A 25,498-nucleotide genomic window follows, 5' to 3' on the forward strand; every position below is an offset into this window, starting at 1 on the left:
GGAAGAAATTTCCTGGTCTCTGGGGTTGGTGCCTGCAAGCCTCACTCTTTTGTTTGAGTTCCTTGGGAACAAAGCGCTGGATGAGACGCTCCTTCTGAACAGTTGCTTTGCCCCCATTCAGCCAGCTGCCTTTCTTCTGAGCTCTCCCATACTGCCGGAAGGGCGCCTGGAGAACGCAGCTCCTGTGGCAGTCTCTGGCTCCAACATGATTCTGTGACCCTGGAAAGCCTATGTGTGTTTCAAAGGCTGTCTGGACCAAGGAGACACCGAGCAGGCGCGATGCTGTTCGCAGCCGGGCAGCCGGTCACCTTGAAGCAAGGGTGGAGACCGGATCTACTTTGCTAGTGACTTAACAGAACGGCCTGCGCAGTTTTTAAACCATATTCTCCCACTACCAGGTGCTTCCTTACTTTCTTGCCCTGTGCTCAGGCGGGATGGGCAGTGGCCAAACTCTCAGTATCTGAGGGGCCTTAAAGAGGCCCAGCAATCCTGGCCACAGTCCCAGAGAGGACAGGTTTTGTGCGCGCCTGCGAGAAAGCAACTGCGAGTCACACTACAGTCTGTCGGTCGTCACAGCAAGGGGACAGAGGGCTCCCTACCTTAGGCAAACTTCTCTTTATCCCTGGAGGGCACACTTCCTCCTCTTTCCCCGACCCCTTGGCTCCTGCCCTCGTGGGATTTGACTGAACAGGTGCTCACACAGCCGCTTAGAAGGGCTCGTTCATGACCCCTGCATCCTTAGCCAGCAGCCGTGCGCGCCCCAGGTCCCCGGGCTACCTTGGGGATGGGAACACTGAAGGGCGGCTGCTTCCCTGGAGAACGGGGCGCAGGCCTCCGGGCCTCGGCTCAGAAGTCCCGCAAGCCATGGGAAGGGCAGGAGTGGGGCGGCTCTCAACGGAATTTACCGCCGCCTCTCTGTCCCCCGTTGAGGCAGACTGGGCGGGTGAAGGGGTGACCCCCGTCCCTCCTCCCCAGGCCTGGCGCCAAAAGGTCTGCCTCTCCCGGGTTCAGAGCGGGGTCTCTAGGGCCAGGCCGGTCTGGCTTGCAGGCTGTGCAGCCCCTTCCTGATCGAGGTAGGTCGGCGCACTCACCAGGCGCGGACCCGGAGCCCCAGGGCGCCCACTGCGGGCGGGACACGGGCAGTGCACCCTGTGCATCTGTGCCCCTGTGACAACAGCGGGGAGAGGGTGGGTCAGCCGCCTCCTTCCCCTACAGGGGTCCCTTCGGAGGAACCATCGGACCTGAGCCCCTGAGCCGCAGCGGTGGCCGATGGCCCCGGGCCGCACAAGTGGGCAGCGGTAGCCCGGCCATAGTGCGCGCACACCCTGCCTAGGCCCGCCCAGGCCCGCCCGGGCAGGCTCCCTCCCGCCACCGCTGGACCCATTTCTGCGGTCCTCACAGGCCTTTGCAGCTGTTCCCCCTTCCGCCCCCAAAAGGCACACCAGCCCCAGAGGATGTCTGGGGTGAGGTCACGGCCGCCTTGGTGTTTATTCTAGAAGAGGCGCAGTTCTGCTGAAGAGGGTGAGCTCCCCCGACACTATTCAAGAAGGTTTGGGGTGGCCTTTTGTCAGGAAACTTTTAATCACACAGAATTTAGCCTCTAATCGGCCAGACTTATTTAAAGGGCACAGAGTCAAACCTTCCATTTTTAACAGCCACTCTGGTGTTTGCTGGAAATTTGCCACCGAATTTCGGCTCGAGCTGAAGGTTACCAGGATTTATCATTGTTTCCCCGGGATGTTTAACTCTCTTGGGCTCCTCTTCTCTCATTTAAGATACTTAAAAAAAAAAAATTCTTGTAAGCGCTTTGGCCATTTTGTTTAAGAAATTTGTTTTACCTTGTACAGTTTTAAAATCCAGAAATATTTCTGAAATAGGGAGGAGGGAGTTTTGGAGACAGAAAGCAGCTGTGTGCCAGGAAATAATAAGTATCATGCAGAAATATTGCAGCTAATAGATATCCTTTACAAGTGTAAATATCTATGTTTAATTGCTTTAAAAATGTGGGGTGGAAAAACACAATTATACATTGTGATAACAAACCTGTACAGATAATTTCCAAACAATACAAAAACAAGTGCTGAAAATGTTTTTTCTTTTATGATTCAAATAACTGTTGCAAAATTATGACCCCATCTACCCAAATATCATGTTGCCCCTGCTGCAAATACTTGAAGAGGAATAGTTACCAATTGAATGCATTTAGATTTGTCCTTAATAAAAAGAAAATTGCATAGCTTTTTTAGATTGTTGCACATTTTCAAATGCACCTCCCAATATCATCCTGGTCAGCTTGGTGTTATTTTCGATATATTAAATTTCCAATTTTTCAAAGATACATAATATATAATTCCTAATCATTATAAACACATCGTTTTATTCATCTTATTTTCATAACATGCATTTTTATAATTACTGTACAACTGAAATAGACATTGAGTTAATTCTGTGTGCATGTCTTTATTTAACAATATATTCTGAGACACCTCGTTCAAACAAATTGTGAATTTAAAAGAAAAACAAAAACAAAAATAAGCCTTCCAGTAGAAACAGAATCACAGGGCTTCACAGACAAAAGGAAAGGAAAAGAAATTCTCATAAGAAAAGAGGTTTATTATTACATAGAAAATTCTCACAATAGTTGAAACACACTTCAGAAACTAGTAAACACCTTAGATAGAGTTGTGCCAATTACTCAGCCCGCAAGCATCTGCTTTGTCTTAATTAGATGGGGGGAGGTGAGTGACCACTGTTTATTTTCATTTTCCTCATTAATTATGAAAAACTGCATTTAATTCCTCTTGCATGGTGAGAGATTGGCTGCGCAGATGTAAGTCGTAAGGGAAGTGGCTGTCGGTAGGCAACCTGAACATGGCACCCTGCCCAAGGGGACCCCTGGGTGGCACTGCACAGTAATGCATGCCGTAATTGTAATTTTTGCCATAGTCCAAGGTTTCTTCTTGCTTCAGAGAAAATATCCCATTATAGTTAATTGGGGGAGGACTTAAGGGACCTTCAAACTGAGGGCTGGCACACTCAGGGGAAGCGCTTTCATAGAAGGATTCGTACGCACTGCAATAATTATAGGGTTTCATGGACTTGGAATTCTCAAGAGTCCCATGCCCTGGGGGGGTGGCGAGCTCGGGGCTGTGGTAGGGTGGGTAGAAAGTAGAGTAGGGTGACCTGGTGTGATGCGCAGCCTCCCCTCCCTGCCCCATCAGGAAACTCCTGGCATTGAGCTGCAAGCAGCCTGCCACCAAGTTTGTAGTTGGCTGGGAAAGACCTTTGCACAAGTTTTGGACGAACGTGAGCAGATCAGGTCTCTTGCCGATTCTTAAAATTTCCGAAAGTGCCCAGATATAGTTTTTGGCCAGTCGTAAAGTTTCTATTTTGGACAGTTTTTGGGTTTTAGAATAACAGGGGACCACTTTTCTTAAATTGTCCAGAGCGTCGTTGAGGCCGTGCATCCGGTTCCTCTCCCGCGCGTTAGCTTCCTGTCTCCTGAACTTGACCCTCTCAAGTCGCAGCTTGGTCGTCTTTTTTTTCCTAAGACCTCTCCTTTTGGGCAAGCCATTTTCATCTTCCTCTTCCCTGTCTTCCTCCTCTTCCTCTTTCTCGGTTTCTTCTCCAGGGGCTCTTTTGATGCTCTTTCCTCGAAGGACAATCTGTTTGGAAAAGCTTTCTGGTTTCTTAATTTGCTTCTGGTCCTCGCATTCTCTGGAAAACTTTCTGCACATCTGGGATTCTGGCATTACAACAGACTCATCAAACGGTAGTGTTAACATGGTTCTCTAATCTTAAATTACCTGAAAAATGCCAATATTTAAAGTGTTTTCATTTTTAAAGTTTATACACTTCAAACATATTGAATGACTTAATCATAAAAATACAAAACCATGTGAAAAATACTGATGCCGGGATTAATTTCTTTTTACATTAAATATAATTTTTGACTTTGGGCAGACTAGTAATTATAACAAACATTGACACATGAATAAGATTAATTTATACAAGCAGATTATCAAAAGAAAATAAACCATGAGGCATTTATAGTAATAGCACCACCACCACCATCTCCATTTCCCTTTGATTTTTTTTTTTTTTACTGGTTTTTAAATACACAAAAAAGACTGTGGAATTTTAGTAAATGCAAAACATGACATAGCAATGCAGAATTTCATTAGTTCTAATTCTCCTGAGTAGAAAATGAGAGGAGACACCAGTTTTTAAAATAAAAAGTGCTCTCTCTCCATTAGCTGACAAATTCATGGGGTGTTTGTTTTTTTTTTTTAAGCCTTAACTTTATTTGCTGTATTATGTAACTGTGGATTTAGGTAAGTGGCCCTTCCAAACATACAATTTTAAAAAATTAATCAGAGCCGATTTTAAAACTGATTTCTTTCTGATCAGTAAAGAAAAATGTTAAAAGAGCACTATTTCCCAGCCTTCACACAAAAAAGGGGGTGGAGGAGGATTAAGCTAATTTGGAATAAACTCCATAAATAGATTTAAAAAATAAAAATCACTGGCATTCTTTCCAAGCAAAGAAAATGTTGAGACTGCTTTTACATTTACATTTTCTCTACATGTAATTGTCTGTTTACTGCTGTTCAAATTATCCTGGACAAAAACCACTCTCGTAGTGTTTTTGTTCTGCGAGCCACAGAAGTCTCCCTCTAGCTAATATCTGACAGGAACGGTCCAAGGATTCTGACTGCAATTGTGCACGTGTGTTCAGAATCCCGAATGAAAGGGGAAAATAATTTGTGTTTCAAAAGCAATTTTGGCTTTCATTTGGTGAAGCAGCAAGTATTTTCATCTCAAGTCCTCAAACAAATAAGCAGGTTAAAACAGAGACTTTTCAATTCAACAATCTCCACACACACACATACACACACACACACACACATACACACACACAAACTCTTAGTTATGTCCACATACTTGCAGTGTTACATAGTAGCAGTGAAAGTATGTGATAATGGCATCATAAGAATGAAATATAATAAGAAGTTAGAGATGGCAAAGAGCATATAAATACTATAAGACAGTGACACTGTATCTTTAAATACTTGCATGCAAAGCCAGCATCAATTGAAGTATATCTTTATTTATATTACCTTAGGTTTTAATTTCATTCAATAATCAGTTTTCATTTTGGATCTTCCAAATCTTTTCAGGCTGAGTGTCGCATCGTCTCCTGGAGTCTCTAGATCTGTGTGTATCTGCACTATCTCATTGATCTCTAAAAAGTGACATTGATGCCAACTGCCAGAGCTGGTACCCATGCCATCTGCTAGTGACGTCACAGGGCAGAGAGAACCATGTGATCCTCTCTCTTGGGACCTTCATTCTGCACTGATCATCTGGCATCCCTGTAAGTGGGTACCAGCATTCATGCATCAACACAGAAGGTTAGACTGATAGGAAAAAAATCTGCACCAGCATCTCACATACAGTAGGTGCATTTCTCCTCGGGCTGTGCCGGCTTCCCGGGCGTCTGTAGGAAGGGCTGTGTTAGTGTTCAGTTTTGCCCTGCCACGGTGCGACTGTTAGGTAGTCATTAATATTCTATTCATTTACAAGGTGGGCTTTTGTGTGAGCGTGAGGGTTGGGTTTTTTGTTGTTGTTTTTTTTTTTTGTCATTGTTGTTGATGTTTTGTGAAGATCACCATCCCATTTATGCACCTGGATACCCAGGGAAAGAAAGCCGTGAAAAAAGAGCTGAAATCAGGAAAATGGTCTTGAGATGCTTAACTAAACTAAGATGCAGGGATCAACAGAGGTCTCCTTATTTCCTTGTTTTGTTTCATGACATGTAACTTACTGGTGTGTGTCTGTGTGTTCACTAACTAACATGTAAGACGTCTGTGCTTCTTAGGAATTTGCAATAAAGGAACAGTTTCTCCTTCTGAGGTCTGTGAAAGGCATCTTCAGGTGCTCCCCTTTCTGTACTTGCTGGTACCTTTCAACAACTTTGCGGAGAGATTGTCTATGTCTGTGTACAAAATGCAGAAAGAATTGCAAGTCCGCTGTGAACGATCTCAAACTACCTTCTTCTGTCCCTACCTAAAGTCACAACTTCACTCTTTATTATCCCCTGTCTCTTTCCAGCATTAACTTGCTTGTTCCTTCCCATTTCATTTCAGATACAATAAAGATAAAAATGATCACTTAGATTTTTGTCTTTCTTTTCCTGGCATTCTGCAGAGTATCTTAATCAAAGATTAGCTTTCCTGATTTTTTTTTTTTTTGGAGCTTCCAGATTTTTTTTCTTTCTCGTAAAATTTTTCTCACATTTTTCACCCTCTAGACCAACACCAATGGAAATATCTTGTCATTTTTATATTAGTGCCCAATTGTTTTTCCCTGTCAGATTTATTTCATATTTATCTGTTTTCCCCATGCCCCGCTTTTGGGTTTCTTAACAAAAGCAGGGTAGAAACAGTTAAGCAAAGCTGGCAAAGCTTTATGAATAAAATGAACTATGAAGCCAGAAGCAAACTCCACCTTCCTCTCTTTTCCTCTATTCCCCCCAACCCCACCCAGAAAGACATTTTATATCAGGATTGCCTGTCAGAAAAGTAAAACGTGTACTCAAAAAAAAAGTTTGAAAATAGACCAGCACTGTCTTTGTTGTTTGACAATGGTGTAATCTCTTTCTAGAAAGTGAGACAGAGTGCGTTTGGTATTAAAGTCACCCCTGGCAGAGCTGCAAGGGTTGAGGCTGCGTGAGCACCCCCTTATCAATCCCAGATTTGAAAGGTTGAAAAGTCAGTCCCTGCAATGCACTCAGGTTCCAAATGGGCATCGAGGCCCTCAGACTAAATGCAGTTTTGCTCCTCATATCCCACTCATTTCTGCCCCCCTCACAGTTACTTGACTTTGTCTGGACAGTTCTAGAAAAGATGGAGAAACTGGCGAAAAGGAGAGTCGCGCTAGGGAAAGGAGGATAATTTTATTCTCTCAGTAGTCTAGCAAAAAAAAAAAAAATGCAAATTTAAAATAAAGGACCCTGTAAATTCATAACCTAAAATAGGTAGGTTGGCTTAGCTCAAGTGTTTTAAAAATTGGACATACCAAGGCATTTCAAAATGTGTCGCTTAAGGGAATATTACTGGCCATGGGCGCATCAAGTATATTTCATATAGCTCTTGATTTAAAACTACACACACTTTTAAATTCTCTGTCAGCACAGAAAATTTCTATAGGAAGACCCAATGCAGAATTTTGTTTGTTCTCAAGTATGGTTTCATTTTCAAACGCAAAGGAACGTAAGTATCAGAGTCACAAGCCACAAAGCAGCCAGCGCTGTCATGAATGTTGCATATTACACCATATTCTACACTTGCAAAGTCTCCAGAAGCTCCATTGTATGACAGGCATCAAGAACAGGAAAATAAAATCCCAGAAAGAAATAACATGACATGTCAGTAGAAAATTATCACCAATGTAGCTCATCGCAAGCTTAGATTTTGTACTTTGTCTTTGCAATGAGCAAATGAGAAACAGTTTTTGATGACAACATTTGGGGCTGTTCTATTTCTGCTTTTGAACATGAAATAAAATCTTTTGGTGCTGGTGGTAACGCGGTGGGGGTGGGGTGGGTACAGACAGACTCTGTGCTGAGGTTTTCTGAGTATTAATCTATTTTTTGAATGTCTTAGAGGGGTTTTTTTTTCCAAAAAAAGGAGGAAAACAAGAAGTTGTTATGTCAAGATTTAGCAAGGATTCAGTATGTTTGTACAATAATCTTTCAAAAGAAATTTCGTTATGCCTTTTCTACGATAGTTCCAGATATGCAAATGCCTGCACTGTTAATATGCATTCATAACATACAGCAAACTGCTGTTCTCCTCTCTGCTAAGAAAGCATGGTAACACCAACACTCCAGACAGAAACACGTTCTGAATTACAGGCAAATACTCAGAGTACGGGAGTGTATTGTCATCATTGCTGTGTTTTCTCATTTTACAGCAATCACCGCACATCAGAGTTTACATCTGTACCTCAATTTAATACTAATTGAATAGATAAGATCTTTGCTTCTGGGGCCATGATATTTGATAACAGTTTTTTCTTAAAAGTGCCCTGTGTCTGTCTGTCTGCCTCCCTCTTGCTTTCACTGGGTAAATATACATATTTCATTTATAAAAATGGCCCACTGAAAATTGGAATACAATTTGAGTCAGTTGCAAGGCAAGTGAAGCCAAAAGTCTGAATTAAGATTTAAATGTTCTTTTGGGGTCATCCAGCGGGTACCTGTGTCTTAGCAAATGGGGACTCTATGGATCCCCTTTTCACAACCACCTCATAATTTAAGAGGTCAGATTGGAACACGACGGGCGTTACCTCTGGCTCCCCAGGGATATAAGGTAAGTCAACAGAATGTAGACCCAGGCGGGATCGATCAGGCAGCAAAACCTCAAGACCAGAGCTTTTTCCCCCAGAAGAAGGGTACTTCCTGAGAGAAATTTTGGACTTTTCTGTTGCCTCACCCCGCGCCCCTCCCGTTTTTAAGCACTTAGACAAACGCTCCAGGGCAGCAGGGGGCTGTGTGCCAGCCCAGTGCTAATCCCTAGAGTTTTAACTCCGTCATCTCCGTTGGTTTGAAAGAGTTTTATGGCTGTGGCAAGCCTCCCGCTTTGGAAAACAGCCTGTGGGATTTGAAAAAGGTATTTAAATGATAAGGCAAAGCACAGCACAGCCTTATTCCTCTCGAAGCCTTCGAGGGCTTAAAATATAATTTAAACATCGATGTCGAAATGTTTTGTATATACATACACGTATATCTATATCTATATCTACATTTACACACAAGGATTACTTAGACTAAACAGACAATCTGGAAATAATTTGAGGGCAACGTTTGGATTGCTTTTTTATATTTACTTCAGAGTGAAGACTAGACTGAATTGTACGATTATGATGCAATAAATTATATTGTGGTTTATGCAGCTCACAAAACACTGCAACAGCCAGTCTTCTGTTTTAGCCTTTACACAAAACAGCACCGCAGCCCTTTCCAGAAATACTTTTTATTTTATTCACTAAACTGCATTTATTGAACACATTTTTAAATTTGTTATTAAATGAAGTCATCTCCACCTGCCAGTTAAAACTTCTACCAGTGTAAGAAAACCAGGATTATCGGACGAATTTACTATAATTTCAGCCATTGGCTTAAAAAAAAAAAAGCTGCCTTATTAAGTTTTGTGATCTTACTGTAAATAAATGCATAAACAAATGTATAGTTTTCTTTAGGCTTACAAATATCAAGAATTATTTATTATCTCTGATTAATAGTTTTTATGATACTGAATTAGAAATTATTGTTATATTCCAATCATATCTATTGTAATAGTTATTTTTAAAAAAATTTATTGGATTTATTGGGGTGACATTGGTTAGTAAAATTATAGAGGTTTTAGGTGTACCATTCTATAATACATCATCTGTATATTGTATTGTGTTCACCGTGCAAAGTCAAGTCTCCTTCCATCACCATGTTTCGCCCTTTACCCTCTTCCCCCTTCCTCGACCCCTCTTCCCTCTGGTAATTGCCATCCTGTTGCCTGGGTCTGTGAGTCTTATTTTTTAATAATCCCATCAACTTTTTCACCAACCCCCCAACTTTCTCCCCCATCTGACAGCTGTCTGCCTGTTTTCCATATCTATGAGTCTATTTGCATTTTGTTTATTAGTTTATTTTGTTCATTAGATGTTACATATAAGTGAAATCATAGGGTACTTGTCTTTCTCTGACTGGTTTATTTCACTTAGCATAATACTCTCCAGGTTTATATCCACACTGTCACAAAAGGTAAGATTTCCTTCTTTTTTTATGTTTGTGTAGTATTCCATTGAATAAATGTACCATAGTTGTTTTATCCACTCACCTAGACTGGCACTTGGACAGCTTCCAAATCTTGGCTGTCATAAATAACACTGCAATGAACATAGGGGTGCATATATTCTTTTGAATTAGTGTTTCAGGTTTCTTTGGATATATATCCAGAAGTGGAATTGCTGGGTTATAAGGTAATTCCATGTTTAATTTTTTGAGGTAGCTCCATACTGTTTTCCACAGTGGCTGCACCAATTTGCATGCCCACCAGCAGTGCATGAGGGTTCCCTTTTCTCCACATCCTAGCCAGCATTAGTTGTTTGTTGATTTACTGATGACAGGAATTCTAACAGGTGTGAGGTGATATCTCATTGTGGTTTTAATTCCCATCTCTCTGATGAGTAGTGATGTTGACTGTCTTTTCATATGTCTATTGGCCTTCAGTGTGTCCTCTTTAGAGAGGTGTCTGTTCAGGTTCTTTGCCTATTTCTAAGTGGGATTTTTTTTTTTTTGGTGTTGAGTTTTTAAAGTTCTTTATAAATTTTAGAAATTAACCTCTTATCAGATGTATCATTGGCAGATATGTTCTCCCATTCAGTGGGTTGTCTTTTCATTTTGGTGATGGTTTCCTCTGCTGTGCAAAAACTTTTAGTTTGACGTAGTATTTTTTCTTTTTTATTCCTTTTGTATTCTTTGCCTAAGGAGATAGATCAGAAGAAAATAATGCTATGGGAAATGCTGCTTCTGTTTTCTTCTACGATTTTGATGGTTTTGAGTCTAACATTTAAGTCTTTAATCCATTTTTGGTTTATTCTTGTGTACAGTGTAAAAAGGTGATCTAGCTTCATTTTTTTGGTGCATATCTGTCCAATTTTCCCAACATCATTTATTGACTAGAATATCTTTACTCTATTTTATGTTATTGCCTCCTTTGTCAAATATTAATTGACCATTAAGTGGTGGGTACCAGGCTGTTTTGATTGCTATGGATTGTAGTATAGTTTGATATCAGGTAGCATGACTCCTCCAACTTTTCCTTCTTTCTCAAGATTGTGGTGGCTATTTGGGTTCCTTTGTGGTTCCATATAAACTTTTGGATTACTTGTTTTAGTTCTGTGAAATATACCTTTGGTATCTTGATAGGAATTGTGTTAAATCTATAGACTGCTTTGGTAATATGGACATTTTAATAATGTTAATTTTTCCTATCCATGAACACGGTATATGAGGTCTGTCCAAAAAAGCCTAACTGTTGTTAATATAAAGAGAGCAGTTTGCATGGCATCGATAGAGCCTAGCAGCCAAGGAGAGTGGATTGGAATGTGCAAGTGTGAACAATGACAACTTCACTGTACTAGACAGTGGGAGTGGTAGACGCCATTGAGTGAACATGTGTACTATGCGGCCATCTCATTCAAAATGACTGAGTAAGCAGAGCAATGGATCTGTATCAAATTTTGCACTAAGCCTGAACATTTCTCCATGGAAACTATTCAGATGATTCAGAAGGCCACAGCTCTGGGCAACTGGTGGTTGGCAGGCTTCATCACAACAATGCACCTACTCATGCATCACATCTGGTGCAGAATTTTTTAGTGGAACATTAAAATCACCCAGGTGACGCAGCCCCCGACAGCCAGATTTGGCATCCTGTGGCTTCTGGCTTTTCCTAAAACTAAAATCACCTTTGAAAGAAAAGAGATTTCAGACTGTCAATGAGATTCAGGAAAACATGATGGTGTGAGGTCCCAAGGTGCTGACTTTGAAGGAGAATGAGGCTTCACTGTCCTAAGTACAATGTTTTTTGTATCTTGTATCTTCTTTAATAAATGTGTCTATTTTTCACATTACATGGCTGGATGCCTAATGGACAGACCTCCTATGCTTCCATTTATTTGTATCTTTTTCAATTTCTTTTTTCAATGTCTTACAATTTTCTGAGTAAAGATCTTTTACATCCTTGGTTAAATTTATTCCTAGGTATTTTATTTTTTGATACAATTGTAAATAGGATTGTTTTCTTAGTTTCTCTTTCTGATAGTTCATTACTTGTGTATAAAAATGCAACTGATATTTGGATATTTATCTATACCTTACTACTTTACTGAATTCATTTATCAGTTCTAGTAGGTCTTTTTTGGTGGAAATTTTAGGGTTGTCTATGTACAGTATCATGTCATCTGCAAATAATGACAGTTTTATTTCTTCATTTCCAATTTGGATGCCTTTTGCTTTTTGTTGTTGTCCAATTCCTGTGGCTAGGACTTCCAGTACTTCCCTTATTATGTTGAATAAGAGTGGTGAAAGCAGACATCCCTGTCTTCTTCCTGATCTTAAGGGAAACACTTGTAGTTTTTGCCCATTGATTGTGATGATGGCCGTGGGTTTGTCATATATGGTCTTTATTATGTTAAGGTATGTTCTCTCTATTCCCACTTTGCTAAGAGTTTTTATAAATGGGTGCTGAATTTTATCAAATGCTTTTTCTGGATCTATTGATATGATCGTGTGGTTTTTATCCTTCATTTTACTTATGTGGTGTATCATGTTTATTGATTTACAAATATGTATAAACCTTACATCCCCGGAATGAATCCCACTTGATCATGGTGTATGATCTTTTTAATGTACTGCTGGACCCTGTTTGCCAATATTTTGTTGAGGATTTTAACATCTATGTTCATCAGGGATATTGACCTATAAAATTTTATTTCTTTATAGTGTCTTTATCTGGTTTTGGAATTAGGGTAATTCTGGCCTCATAAAATGAATTTGGGAGTCTTCCCTCCTCTTGAATTTTAGGGAATAATTTTAGAAAAATAGATGTTAGTTCTTCTGTGAATGTTTGGTAAAATTCATCTGTGAAGCCATCTTATTCAGGACTTCTGTTTGTTGGGAGTTTTTGATTATTGCTTCAATTTCATTATTTGTAGTCTCTCTTTTCAGGTTTTCTGATTTCTTTTGGATTTGGTTTTTGAAAATTGTATTTTTCTAGGGATTTACCATCCCTCCAGATTGTCCAATTTGTTGGCATATAATTGTTTGTAATATTTTCTTACAATCCTTTGTAATTCTTCAGTGTCAGTTGTTACTTCTCCCACTTCATTTCTGATTTTATTTATTTAAGTCCTCTCTCTTTTTTTCCTGATGAGTCTGGTTAAAGATTTGGCCATCTTGTATATCTTTTCAAAGAATCAGTTTTTAGTTTCATTGATGTTTGCTATTCTTTTTTTAAGAATTTCTCTGATCTTTATTCCTTCCTTCCTTCTACTCACTCTGAGCTGTTTGTTGTTCTTTTTCTAGTTCCTTGAAATGTGGAGTTATATTCTTTATTAGAGATTTTTCTTGTTTCTTGAGGTAGGCCTGTAATGCTGTGAATTTCCCTCTTAAGGCTTCTTTTGATGTGTCCCACAGATTTTGGGTTGTTATGTTCTCATTTTCATTTGTTTTGAGGTACCTTATAATTTATTCCTTGACCTCGTGGTTAACCCACTCATTATTTAGTAACATGTTACTTAGCTTCCATGTCTTTATGTGTTTTTCAATTTTTCTTATAATTAATTTCTAGTTTTATATCATTATGGTTAGAGAAGACACTTGATATGATTTCAATTTTCTTAAATTTATTGAGACTTGTTTTGTTTCTAACATGTGGTTTATCCTAGAAAATGTCCCGTGTGCACTTGAAAAAAATGCGCATTCTATTGCTTTGGGGTGGAATGCTCTGAAGATATTAATTAAATCCATCTGACCTAGTGTGCCATTTAAGGTCACTGTTGCCTTGTTGATTTTCCATTTGGAAGATCTATTCATTGATGTCAATTGGGTGTTAAAATCCTATACTATGACTGTATTGCTGTCAAGCTTTCCCTTTATGCCCATCAAGATTTGCTTTATATATTTAAGTGCTCCTATGTTGGGTGCATAAATGTTTACAATGTAATGATTATTTTTAAACATAGAAAATAGAAGGACATTTTTGTCTTTTACTGTTCCATTAATCTACTTTGTAAGTTTGGAGTGGGCACTTTATGCAAGAGATGTTTTTACAAAAGTTACATGCAAACTACATTTTTAAAAACCAAGTTTTATGTTAGATGCTTGTTTGATGACAGATTCTTATTTTTCCTTTGTCTTTTCTGATCTCATCTTCTGCTCCCCTCCCCTTCTCTCAGTCGGCCCAGCCACACTGGTCCACAGCTATTCCTTTCACACTCAACCACGTTTTCACCTCAGTACCCTTGTTCTTTTTTCTCCCTGGAATTCTCTTCCTAGATATCCCCACAGTTCCTTCTCACATCCTTCAAGTCTCTGCTCAAATGTTCCCTCTTAGGGAGGTCCCCTTGGTCACCCTTATTTGTTTTGTACCCCTAGACTCATCCCTCCCTCTGTCTTGACCTTCCAGTTTTGCTTTTCTCCATAGCACTTACCACTTGCCAGCACGAGACATTGCCTATTTACTGTGTGTGTTAATTCACAGTTCTAGTGCTTACATGTGAAAGGCAGTAAGTACATATCTGTTGAAAGAGGACATTTGTTCCAGGCACTAGGTTAGTAATAGAATAATTGTTGCAAGGCTTTTGGGGAGTTTCAATCCAAAAGAAGGAACAGATAATAAACTGGTAAATGCAGAAATGTGAAATTTACATATGGGTAAACAGAGACTCATGGGAAGGGCTACAGAGACTCATGGGAAGATCTACTTGGTGAAAACACTTGGAAAGCCCTTTCTGAGTCATCTTAAAGCTGAGATATGAAGGGTGAGCTGCAGAGACAGGAGCGCATGGGAAATGTCTAATGTTCTGGGGCGATCAGGAGGACCAGAGCGCAGTGGGAGTTAGGATACGATCCTATGAGATCCTACGCAATCCTGTGAGATTGTGTAGGTCCTGGTGAAGCATTTATTTTCAAGGAAGTCATTGGAGGGCTTAAGACAATTTGAGATTTCGAAAGATCACTCTGGCTGCTCCCAAGAGAAGGGTTGGAGGGAGAAAAAGAAGGAACGGAGAGAATTTACAAATTCTATGAGAGTAGACAGAACAAGAGGAGGCTGACAGGGGAAATGGAGAGAAGAGGCCTTGAGATATACGCATCATATGTACTTGGGGATAGAATCAACAGAACTTACTGATGGATTGGATGTGGGAAAGTTACTTAACCTCTGGTCGTGATAATGATGAGCAGTAGTATTTTATATGCAATCTGCCAAACGCCAGGCTAAGGGCTTCACATACATTGTCTCCTGGGATTCTTGTGATACAGTGATGTTCCCCATCTTAGAAGTTATTAAACAGCTGAGACGTTAACTAAGGTACCCATGACTGCTCGGTTTTAAGTAGGAAAGTCATGACTTGGAGCTATGTCTGTTCAAATCCAAATCCTAGATCTTAACAATTACTTTTTAGAATCTTAAGAATTAAATGGTCAAAAGTCAACAAACTGCATAGTACCATTTCTGGTACAAAATAAATCCTGAATAAATAATAAATATTCAATGGAGGTAAAAAACAAAACAAAACAAAACAAACAAAAAAAACTTAACCAGGTATCTGTCCACAGACTGAAGAATTATCCTATTAAGGTATCTGGTGTCATAACACTTTTTTACTACACATTCCTTTAGGTCAGTGTGTACAGGTAGGACAGTAGACCGCCATGTATAATGTAACCATATAAAAATGATTATAATCACTGTGACAGAGAGCTTTTATTTGCCTAGAAGAGTTCAAGGTTGAGTTGTTCAATTAGTCCTTCATTTTTTTCATTCATTTGACCCAGCATGTGTGTTACCATTCTAGCTATTATGAGGGGAAGTAAAAGTAAATAAGAGAACCCCACCTCTCAAGGAAGTTAGAGTTGAATTAGCACATGAAATATGTTCATAACAGTATCATTAAAAACAGTGTGAGCTCACTGTGATAAGAGAGATCATTGGTAGGGTAAAGAAAACATTTGAGTAGAGCTTGCAAGTATATGGAGATTTTTTTGTTTTTACTTTTATTTGAAATATAATAGAGACTTAAAAGCATCTGTGACAGTATGTGCACAACTCTGCTGATTTTGACAGACTGAACACATCTGTGTCATAAGAGCTCAATCAAACAGAACATGACCAAGGCCTCCTTCCTGCCCCTTCCAGATACCAACCACCTCCCCCTAAGTGAAGCCACTGTCCTGACTTTTAACAGCATCAATTGCTTTTGTCCATTTTGTCCATTACAGAAATGGAATCATTCAGTATGTACTTTTAGGGGTCTGACTTCATTTCAACATTTTGTTTATGCAGTGTATCCATGTGGTTGCACACAATTGTAGATCATTCAGTCTCATTGCTGTCCCTACTCAGTTGTGTGACCATACCACAATTTGTTTGTCCTTCTAATGTTGACAGGTGTCTGGATAGTTTCCGGTTTGGGGTTAATACAAGTAGTGCTATTCCAGTACATAGAATTTTGTGATGTTATGCGTAATCTCTCCCTAGGTACATATCCAACAGAAATGCATACATGTACTCTGCATTTAAGATTTTAAGGGAATTTTAGAATAGACATTTAGAAAGAGTTAATCTTTACTAACCCTGTACATGATGACCACATACTTTATAATCATTACATGAGATCAATAGCATTATCACAAACCTATGAACTCATGTCTTCTAATCAAGGAGGGTATTGATTACAAATCTACAAATGCTCATTGAATGATTCCTGTATATCAAAACACTGTGATGTTGGAGAAAGAGAGTAGAAGACACAATTTTTTCCTTCAAGAAATTTAGAGTCCTGTTGAGGAAATAAAACTAACAAACATAAAGCATTGAGATGCATGAGGGGTAAATTATGACATAGGTATCAAACAAAAGAAATATCTGCTTTGTTTATCTAACAACCTTTAGGAAGATGGTGCAAATTTAAGATTACGCAATTGTTTTGCCAAGAGCATATTTCAGGATGCTTGCACTTAAAGGGTACTTTAGTTCTATATTAGGTTTTAAAACACAATGGCTAAATTATTCAGACTTACATTTGATCATTATTAATATTGACTCATATTTTCAAAAACTTTCTTTGTGCCAGCTTCTCTGCATATGTGACATAATTCTTACAACAGCTGTATGAGGATTATATACATCAGCAGACCAGCACAGTGGTTAAAGCGTGGTGTGTAGAGCCAGAACCCCTGGTTCTGCAGCTTTCTAGCTGGTTGTCTCTGAGCAAGGTCCTATGCTTCCGTTTTTTGATTTGTTAAGTGGGACAATTATATTCCTGCCTCACAGGTTGTTAAATAAAAATGGCTAGAGTGGTAGCCAGCACATAGTAACCATTGTATTATTATTTGATGGATTATTTTGAAATAAAAAGTAGAGTGCAAAAGAATTGAGTAAAAGGCATTTACATGAAATAATTTATCCTCTCTGAAAAAAAGGCTCATGTCTATGGCAACATCCTCTGGTCCTCCAAGTCTGCAGGGTATAGATGGGGAGCACATATTATGATGTCAATGAAACCAATTATTTTGAAAATACTGTAGACTTCTGCCTGCAATTTCAGCACCTTGGAGGGTCAAGAAATATGGCAACATCTTAAGGACAAATGACATCCGTGCGAAGGCTGAACCAGTCTGCAGAGCTTTCGCGGCCTTGAGCTGCTTTGCTGCATGTGCTCCATTTCTTTCCTGGAGAAACACTGAAGCCTTTACTTTTGGCCTCAAACCTACTTTTGAATCTCTCAGTAGCTTTGATGGGAAAAATATATTGCACATCCATCAGGTAAGCAGCCAGAACCATTTTTAGTCCTAATGTTTGCATGATGCAGAAATCTGCCCGTGAGGTGACCTGGGGAACCAAAGCGTTAGGTTGAAAGGCTAACCTTGCTAATCCCACTGACTGATTCAAATGCAGAGGCGGGATCCAGTCACTCCCCAGGGAATTCACGTACTGGTCCTGGATTATGCCCTGTGCAGAATCTTACAACCCCTAGATCACATTTTTTAAAAATTGATGATTCACACTTAATAGCAATGAAATAATCAGCTAACAAATCCTATGCAAAATGAAAAAAGCCCAAACCATTGTTTGTGTCGTTCTATTTTATGTTCCTGGTTGGTTAGCTCAGTTTTGCTGGCAAATCTCATTTAATTACAATATAGTTTTCATTTGTGTTTTAAAATAGCAGTCCTAACCCACTGTTATTATACCATATGTAGTAAGTTGTTGTTCCTGGGGGGGTGACAAATTTGTGGTGATCCATTCACATCCTCATGGTTTGGAATTAGTCTTTCTTCTCTGATTCCCCACTACATTTTGTGTGTATTATTGTGCTTAGCATAATTCGTTTGTAGTGTAGCTATTTGTGAATGCATCTGTCTCCTCCATTTGATAGTGAGGACCAAAAACAATCTCGAATTTCTGTTTATTTCATTTTGATTTTGCAGTCCGTAAGTCACACAACACGCTGATTTGTGCATAGTAGGGAGTCAATAACTATTGACAGTAGAGTTGAATCGATCAATTGATCAATTGCACTTACATGCATTTGGCTGCAAAACACCTTAGAGCCATGAGGCCCACCTGTCAATCAAAGCTGTGATCTTTGTTTCATTAACAGTGTGGCTAAGCAATGAGGAAGTAAGTCAGTAACAAAGAGCTTCACACCCCACATATCTTAAGTTAGATGGTCAATAATGTAACTCCTTAAGTAGCAAAAATGCTGTGGAAAGCGAGCAGCTAAGTAGTGACAATAATGATCCATCACTTTATGCCGTCTGCATGAGGAAATTGAGCCCAGCTGTCTTCTTCCTGGCTTTTTATCCATAAAGTCTACTCCAGTGCTAATTATTTGTTTCAAAAACTAGAGTCACTTTTTCACTAAGCAGTTTGCCATTCATTTTGGCCACCAATACTGGTACAAGATCCAGTCTAAGACTGAGGCACATGGCTTTGGATTCCACTATTGGCCAAGGTTATTTTCTGGAGGAAATATATCATTATCCTTTGGATTTAAAGATTAAGCATTCCCCAGCTGGATTGCCTACCCTTCACAGGATGTAGGTTTAGCTTGTTAGTGGCGGTGCTAACTTGCAGTGCACTAGTTCTGCTGTTTCCGCTGCCACGGCTTTTTGGAGATGGTTGACATTTAAAAAAAAAGGAGAGAAAAGAAAGAATAAAGGAAGGGACCATCTTCAGTCATGCTCCATCTGGCCCTGCTGGGTATTTGGCCTCTGAGGCAGCACAAACGTTTGGTGGACTGATAAGGAATGGAAAATCCATGATATTAATATCAATTCTCTGTTTTCCAAAGCAGAAATCCTCTGGATTAGCATCTTGTGCAAACAATCCATGTTGGGAGAGCACTGAGAGAGAATCAGTAGAGAAAATGAAATAGAAATAAGTGAGTATGTTCTGCACTTGGAATGAAAGATCAGACAGGGCACCTGAAGATGGCATGTATTCAATACTTAACAGTGGCAATTATTGCATGTGTAGCACAGTAAATGAAGAGAACACGGTGCCTGCCCAACGGGGGCTCCTGGTCTCTAGGGGAATCTAGACTCCTGTAGATACACCCCTGAGGTCGTGGGATAAGAGTCAGTTCATAAAGCTCCACAGAAGAAGCCTATCTTTTTTTAGGTCTGATGAAATGAACATTCTTACCTGAAAGAATTATACTGTTTCTATCATAAGAAAAGATAGATTAAAAAGGAAATTCTGAAAGGTAACTCTTGTGGCCACTGAGTGCCTGTTTTCAACTGTTCTTTTGGAGACTGGAGAGCTTATTTTTATTTTCTATGGGGGTTCTACTCATAACTAAATGAGAAGTGTAAATGGTATAGATAAGGTGGTGTGGCTTTTAATTCAGAATCTCTGGGTTGCATGAACCTATGAGTTTAGTAAGCCCTAGACTTTGCTTTTGTAGGTCTTGTCCTCCATAAAAAAAAATAATAAAAATTATATTGATGATTGTGTTGGTATAAAGAAAATATACTCTAAGGTGTGCCTAAAGAATAAATTCACCTATCATTGGAGATGAGGCCTGGCCAACAGCATGCTTTAAGCTTTCACATGGTTGAGAATCACTGTGTTTTGCGAGTTACCCACTAACCTAAAAGGAACTTAGAAATAATTTCTGAAGGCATCTGCCTCTTCTACTTCCTCCAACTTCCAGTTTTCATAAGTCACCCATTCTCCATGTGCAACACACCTGGTTTGGGGACATGACGGAACAGGGATAGCACCAGGATCACCAGATTTAGCAAATAAAAATGCAAGGCGGCCAGTGCCATTTGAATTTCAGACATATTATGTGTGGGACAACTTATGCTAAAAGTATTCATCATCTATCTGAAATTCAAATGTAACTGGGCACCCGGTATTTTACCTGGCAGCTCTGTGAGCTTCCTTTATTCTTGGAACCCAAGATGCTTCTCCCTCGTGAAGTACTCCTTCCGATCAACAGGCTGTGCAGTGATAGTGTGTGTAAAAGAATGCTCTGGAAACTATTAACAAGAATCGCAAAAAGCGTTGTGTGGTCAAAGATACGTTCTTTAAAGCATGTTCTCCTGGATTCTTCCATATGCTAACGTGCACCGTAACTGTCCAAGAGCTGGATACGGTAGGAATGTGTCCCAGACTTACCAGACCACTGACTGGTGTCCTTTCTTTCTGGAGTTCCTCACTCAACTGTGACTTCTGGTGGAACACCAAGGGCTAACGTGTCTTTATTCATGAACAGTGTGATGGATATTCTGAATCTGCTTCGCCGACTTTCCTTTCCTCTTCTCCTTGGCTCTTGACGGCTTCTGTGGTGGGGAATATACAGCAGGGTAACATCCCTTTTCTCATCTCTCTCAAGAGTTTTACTGGCTCCCTTTATGAAGGGGGCGGGTTTTGTGACAGCTGTCATGTACAGGGCAGGGTCTGTGGAGTGTGGTCTCTGCCTTGTTGAGGAACAGAACGTGCCTAAAGTGGCTGTACAGATCCAGCTGCAGACTTTGTGGGGCCCAGGACAAGGTGAAGATGCAGGGCTCCTCACTCAGAAACGAAGAATTGAAAGATGGCGACAGCAGCTTGTTAAACCAAACATGGGCCCTTCCTGAGCACGGGCTCCTGATCCAGGGTGCAGGTGGCATGTGCACGACGTCAGCCCCGCTCGAGCGCCATCCTCAGGGCCCGCATACTGAGTGTCCTTACCCCACAAACCCTGGAGGAGTTTTTTCAAAGGCTAATAATCAGGACTATCTTCAGATACCAAGAGGTCACAAGCAGAACTGCAAGATCGCTAGATCAGACATAAAATTTTGATATTTTGCTCATCAAAGATATTTGCATTAATTTTGAATTTTCAAAATATTGTAGTAAAACATTGCATATCTGGATTTGTTCTTATTTAACTGATCACAGATTGTTATTTTTTTAAGTTTCTAGACATGTTAGTTTATTGTTCTGAATTTTTGCTTTCTTGTTGTGGCCATCTCTTTCTGAGCACTAAGAGTCATTTCTTCATATTATGGCAAAAATGCTCCTCTTTTCTTTGGTAGATGAGCCCTCTGCCACTTTCAGTCCCCATCCTCCCCAGAGATGGCATAGACCCAGGGCCCAGCCCTGGCCCATCAGCACATTCTCTTGGGGCTCAGCATGTGACTCACGTGAGCCCAGGGAGAGCCCCAGGCTTTTGATGAATTGCTAGAAAAAGGCACTTCCTTCCCATCAAGTCTGCTGAGTTAGGAGAATGTTGGCCTGGAGCCACTGGTGTCACCTTGTCCACTTCTCAGGAGAGGCTGGTTGCCACTCAGAGGGAGAGGAGGCAAGACACAGCATAGAGAAGATTCCTGATGACACTTTGAGCACCTGGATCAAGCCATATCTGAAGCACTACTACCCTAGACTTTTAGTTATGGAAACAATAAATTCACTTGTTGAAAGAATTTTGGTTTCAGTTTCTGTCACTTACCACTAAGAGTCCTGACAAACACAAGGTACAGAAATTTCAGGCTGGAGATGAGTAATGGCGGCGTTGCAGAAGTGGCCTCCAAAATACCAGAGTCAGCCTCAAGGCCTGTCCATTATACCTTTCCCCAGGCTATGCCGAACATCTTCTTACTGCTACCTGAACTGCCACAACTGTCGAGAGGAACCGGAAACTGTCTGGTTACTTGTCTCCTCCTCTGGACTGCAACATGTCCGTTAGGAGGCTATCGATTTGGGGGAAGGGCTTTTATCTGGTGCTTACTGTTAGGCTCTCTTGGACGCTTTATTTCATTATCTAATTGTCACAAGACTCCTATAAAGTACCTGTGCCTGTTTTATTCCTACCCATGCCTGGCTTCTAGCTCTGTCCCTGTATGTCGGAGGCCAACTATGTAACTAATTCTTTGAATTTACTTCCCTTAAGAACATATTTTAAAAACTCAGTAGCAGCTTAATCAATTCTTTAAAACAGGGTAAACAAACTTTTTCTCTAAAAGGCCAAATAGTAAATATTTAAAGGTTTTGCAGGTCATGAGGTATCTTTTGCTGTTGTTATGTGAGAGCAGTATAGACATGTAAACAAATGACTGGGCTGTGTTCTAATAGAACTTTATTTGTGGACGCTGAAATTTGAATTTCCTACAGTTTTCACATGTCATGAAATATTGGTTCTTCTTTTGGTATTTTTCAACTATTTTTAAAAAACAAAACCGTTCTTAGATCTTGGCCTGTACAAAACAGATGGTGGACTGAATTTTGCCTATAAGCAGTCATTTGCATACCCTGGTTTAGAACTTATTCCCAAACTTTCCAATAGAAATATAACATGAGCCACATATGTAATTAAAAATTTTCTGGTATCATAGTAAGAAAAAGCAAAATAAAACTAGTAAAATTAATTTTAGTAATGTATTGGACTTTCTCCTATGTAATCCAAATATTACCACTTTAATATGTATTTAATATAAAAATTCATTACTGACACATTTTACATTATTTTTGTACCAAGATTTTGAAATCTGGTATGTATTTTTATATTATAAGACATCGCCATTTGTATGCCAAATTTTCATCAGAAATACACAAATTAAGGGAAAAAATTCCTAAAAGTTTTCCAGTAGTTAAATCAAGTTAACAGTTTTTTAAAATTAAGTTAATTAAAAGTAAAATTTAGATTTTCAGTTACTCCATCCACACTTTAAGTGAGCAATAGCTACTCTATTGGATAGCACAGACTTAGAACAACTAAAGATTTAAAACTTTATTTATTTTTTCCAACAGGGGTATTTTCACCCATACAGTTTGTGTTGCTAGTAAATGGTGATTATGGAAAAAGAAAACCAGATAGACTGTATTCGTTTTATAAATGTTTTCAATCATCTGCAGACAACTTACCCCCTCTAAGAGCTTCTGCCGGGGGCACCTCCCTCCCCTGCCTTGGTTTACCACTGAAGGCCCTCGTGGCTGAAATGGGAGACCAAGCAAGAGAGAAATAGGAGAGACTGCCTAAGAAGTGTCAGCTGTAGATCACGCTGGGCCTGGGAAGCAGTGGTGGGGACCTCGAACTTTCTAAGCACAGTAGGCAGTGACTGGAGGGCTTGAAGCTGCTGGTGGTGAACAGGCTTAAGGAGAACAAAGTAAAGCGGGGCCAACGTGCGGCTACTGCAGGTGCGCAGGCGGGAGGTGATGGCGGGTGTGAGGCCCTGCTGTCGGGGACGCACCTGCGGCTCTAACGGAAGTGGGCAAAGGCCGCAGTATAATCCTGGGAGTTAGCACGTCCTGAAATTTTGGCTCTGGTGGCTTGGATAAGACAGGTTCCTTGCAGGAAGTGAGAGAAGTCACCAGAACTGGGATCCGTTTTGAGGGAAGAACCCACGGGCTCTACTGATGGAACGGGTCTGGCACGCGAGAAGAGAGGCGTCAAGTCTGACAGCACCTGCTGTATTTCTGCTGTAAGTGGGGCCAGACCACAGTATAGCCTGCACCGCTCCTCTTGCTCCATTGTCAAGTTTACCAGAACACAGGCTTCTCTTGAAAAGAGATTTCAATTAAACACGTTGTGTAATGGCAGGGATTCGGTGGCAGAGCCCCAGTCTCCATTGTAACAAAGGTCACATTGTGTATAAACTGGACAGTTTGTGGTTCCACTTCGCTGTGAACCAACACGGGGCTGCCTTGCCCTTAATACCACTCATAAGAAGCCTCAGCAGGCACCAGTACCGTAGGGTTGCTTCTCTGCGTGAACCCCTTTTCCCCCTTCTTGAAAGCAAAGGCTGCCTTGACCCTTTGTCCCATCAAGCCATGTGAATTTCCACCCCCCACCCCTGCTCCTGGCCGCTTCCTGGGTTCGTAATGGAAATCCAGACTTGTTCTTAACCTCTTTCCCCTCCCCCCAACCCCTCCACCACCATCTCCACCCTCTTAAATTCCATTTTACAACACACAAAGCAAGATAGCCTTTGTTAAAAAGTTTAATGTTCTTAATTAGTTGAATCGGTTGGGCTAATTAGAATACCAATTAGAACTGGCGGGGCTATCGTAATTTGAAAGTGCTGTGGTCTAGTGTTAATTGCTATTAAACCTTATAGTTTGTGAAAGATAGAGAGAGGATGAATTCACGAAATACTATTTTAAATGTTAAAGGTCCGTGGTCGGAAGGGGTCCGTCCTGCCAGTGAGTGTCCCAGGGAGGCAAAAACCAGGGAGAAGCGTAATTGCTGAAGACCTGGCCCTGCGGGGGCCTTAGTGCCCCCCTTTTCAAAAAATGTTAAAAGCCTGCAACGCGTTTTACTAAAATAGCCAAAACGTTTAATTCACCTAATGGACTAATGATCTGGAATGATTCTTTTAAAAAATGAGTGTTTAAATTACCAGGGCACAGAAAAGTTTCTGCTGTTACAAGAGCTGTGTGTCCCTTTTGGGTTTTAACTTGCTACATGTAAGAAGCAACCCGTACCATCAAAACTCTTTCCTTTCCAGTCACTGTTCGAATTGCCGCAGGGCAAAAGAAGCGCCATGTTTGGACTCTCGCAGGACGTGAGTTTCATATTTTCACGTCTCACGTCTCATTCAGAGAGGACTAAATGGGTAAGCAAGTCCTAATTTATGTTTTCAAACTAGTATAAGAATCACTCCTCGTTTCCTCCACAAGCAAATGTGGAATGGACAATTATAGCCATTCTTCCGGTACATTTTCTGAGCTACGACTTCATTTTCCCTCTATCCCAGTGATAAAGACAGAAGGTATTGCTATCCATTATCGTTGCTGGTATTCGCTCAATATATCTGTGATTCATTTCCAGAAAGTAAACTATGCTGTTTATAGAAAACAAATATAAAGATATATTTTATCATATGTATTATGGCACTGTTAGGAAACAAGGAATCTTTTTAGATGGTGAATTGCTTTACAAAGGATATAAAAATGTTCAACTCAATTGCTACCTCAAATCTTCCTGGAGGTAAGTGGAGAATAAATTTAAAGCAGACAGACCAACAAATAAATGAGAGTGACTACTAGTGTAGTGTCTATATATAAAAATGTGTAGGAAACAAAGGTTTATAGTCCAGAATTTGCTCCAAGTGTTTCTTAGGGTACATGGTGACACCTGTCTAGATGTTATAAAGTAACATGTAAGTTAAGTTCCAGGTAGTTTTATTAAATTCCATTTGTCCTTCATCAAGTGC

At 40.2% G+C, this 25,498-nt stretch overlaps 1 protein-coding gene across 1 annotated transcript; it reads right to left on the reverse strand.

Annotated features, from left to right (window-relative positions):
• Positions 1–2,771: 2,771 nt before the first annotated feature.
• On the reverse strand, positions 2,772–3,785 carry NEUROD6 (neuronal differentiation 6). Its single transcript, XM_054571261.1, has one exon. It carries the CDS (start codon positions 3,783–3,785, stop codon positions 2,772–2,774), a length of 1,014 nt encoding a protein of 337 aa, XP_054427236.1.
• Positions 3,786–25,498: the final 21,713 nt, after the last annotated feature.

The sequence above is a fragment of the Pteronotus mesoamericanus genome, unplaced genomic scaffold (assembly GCF_021234165.1).
Source record: "Pteronotus mesoamericanus isolate MK-2021 breed Mesoamerican mustached bat unplaced genomic scaffold, CSHL_Meso_final contig_220, whole genome shotgun sequence".
Lineage (NCBI taxonomy): Eukaryota > Metazoa > Chordata > Mammalia > Chiroptera > Mormoopidae > Pteronotus > Pteronotus mesoamericanus.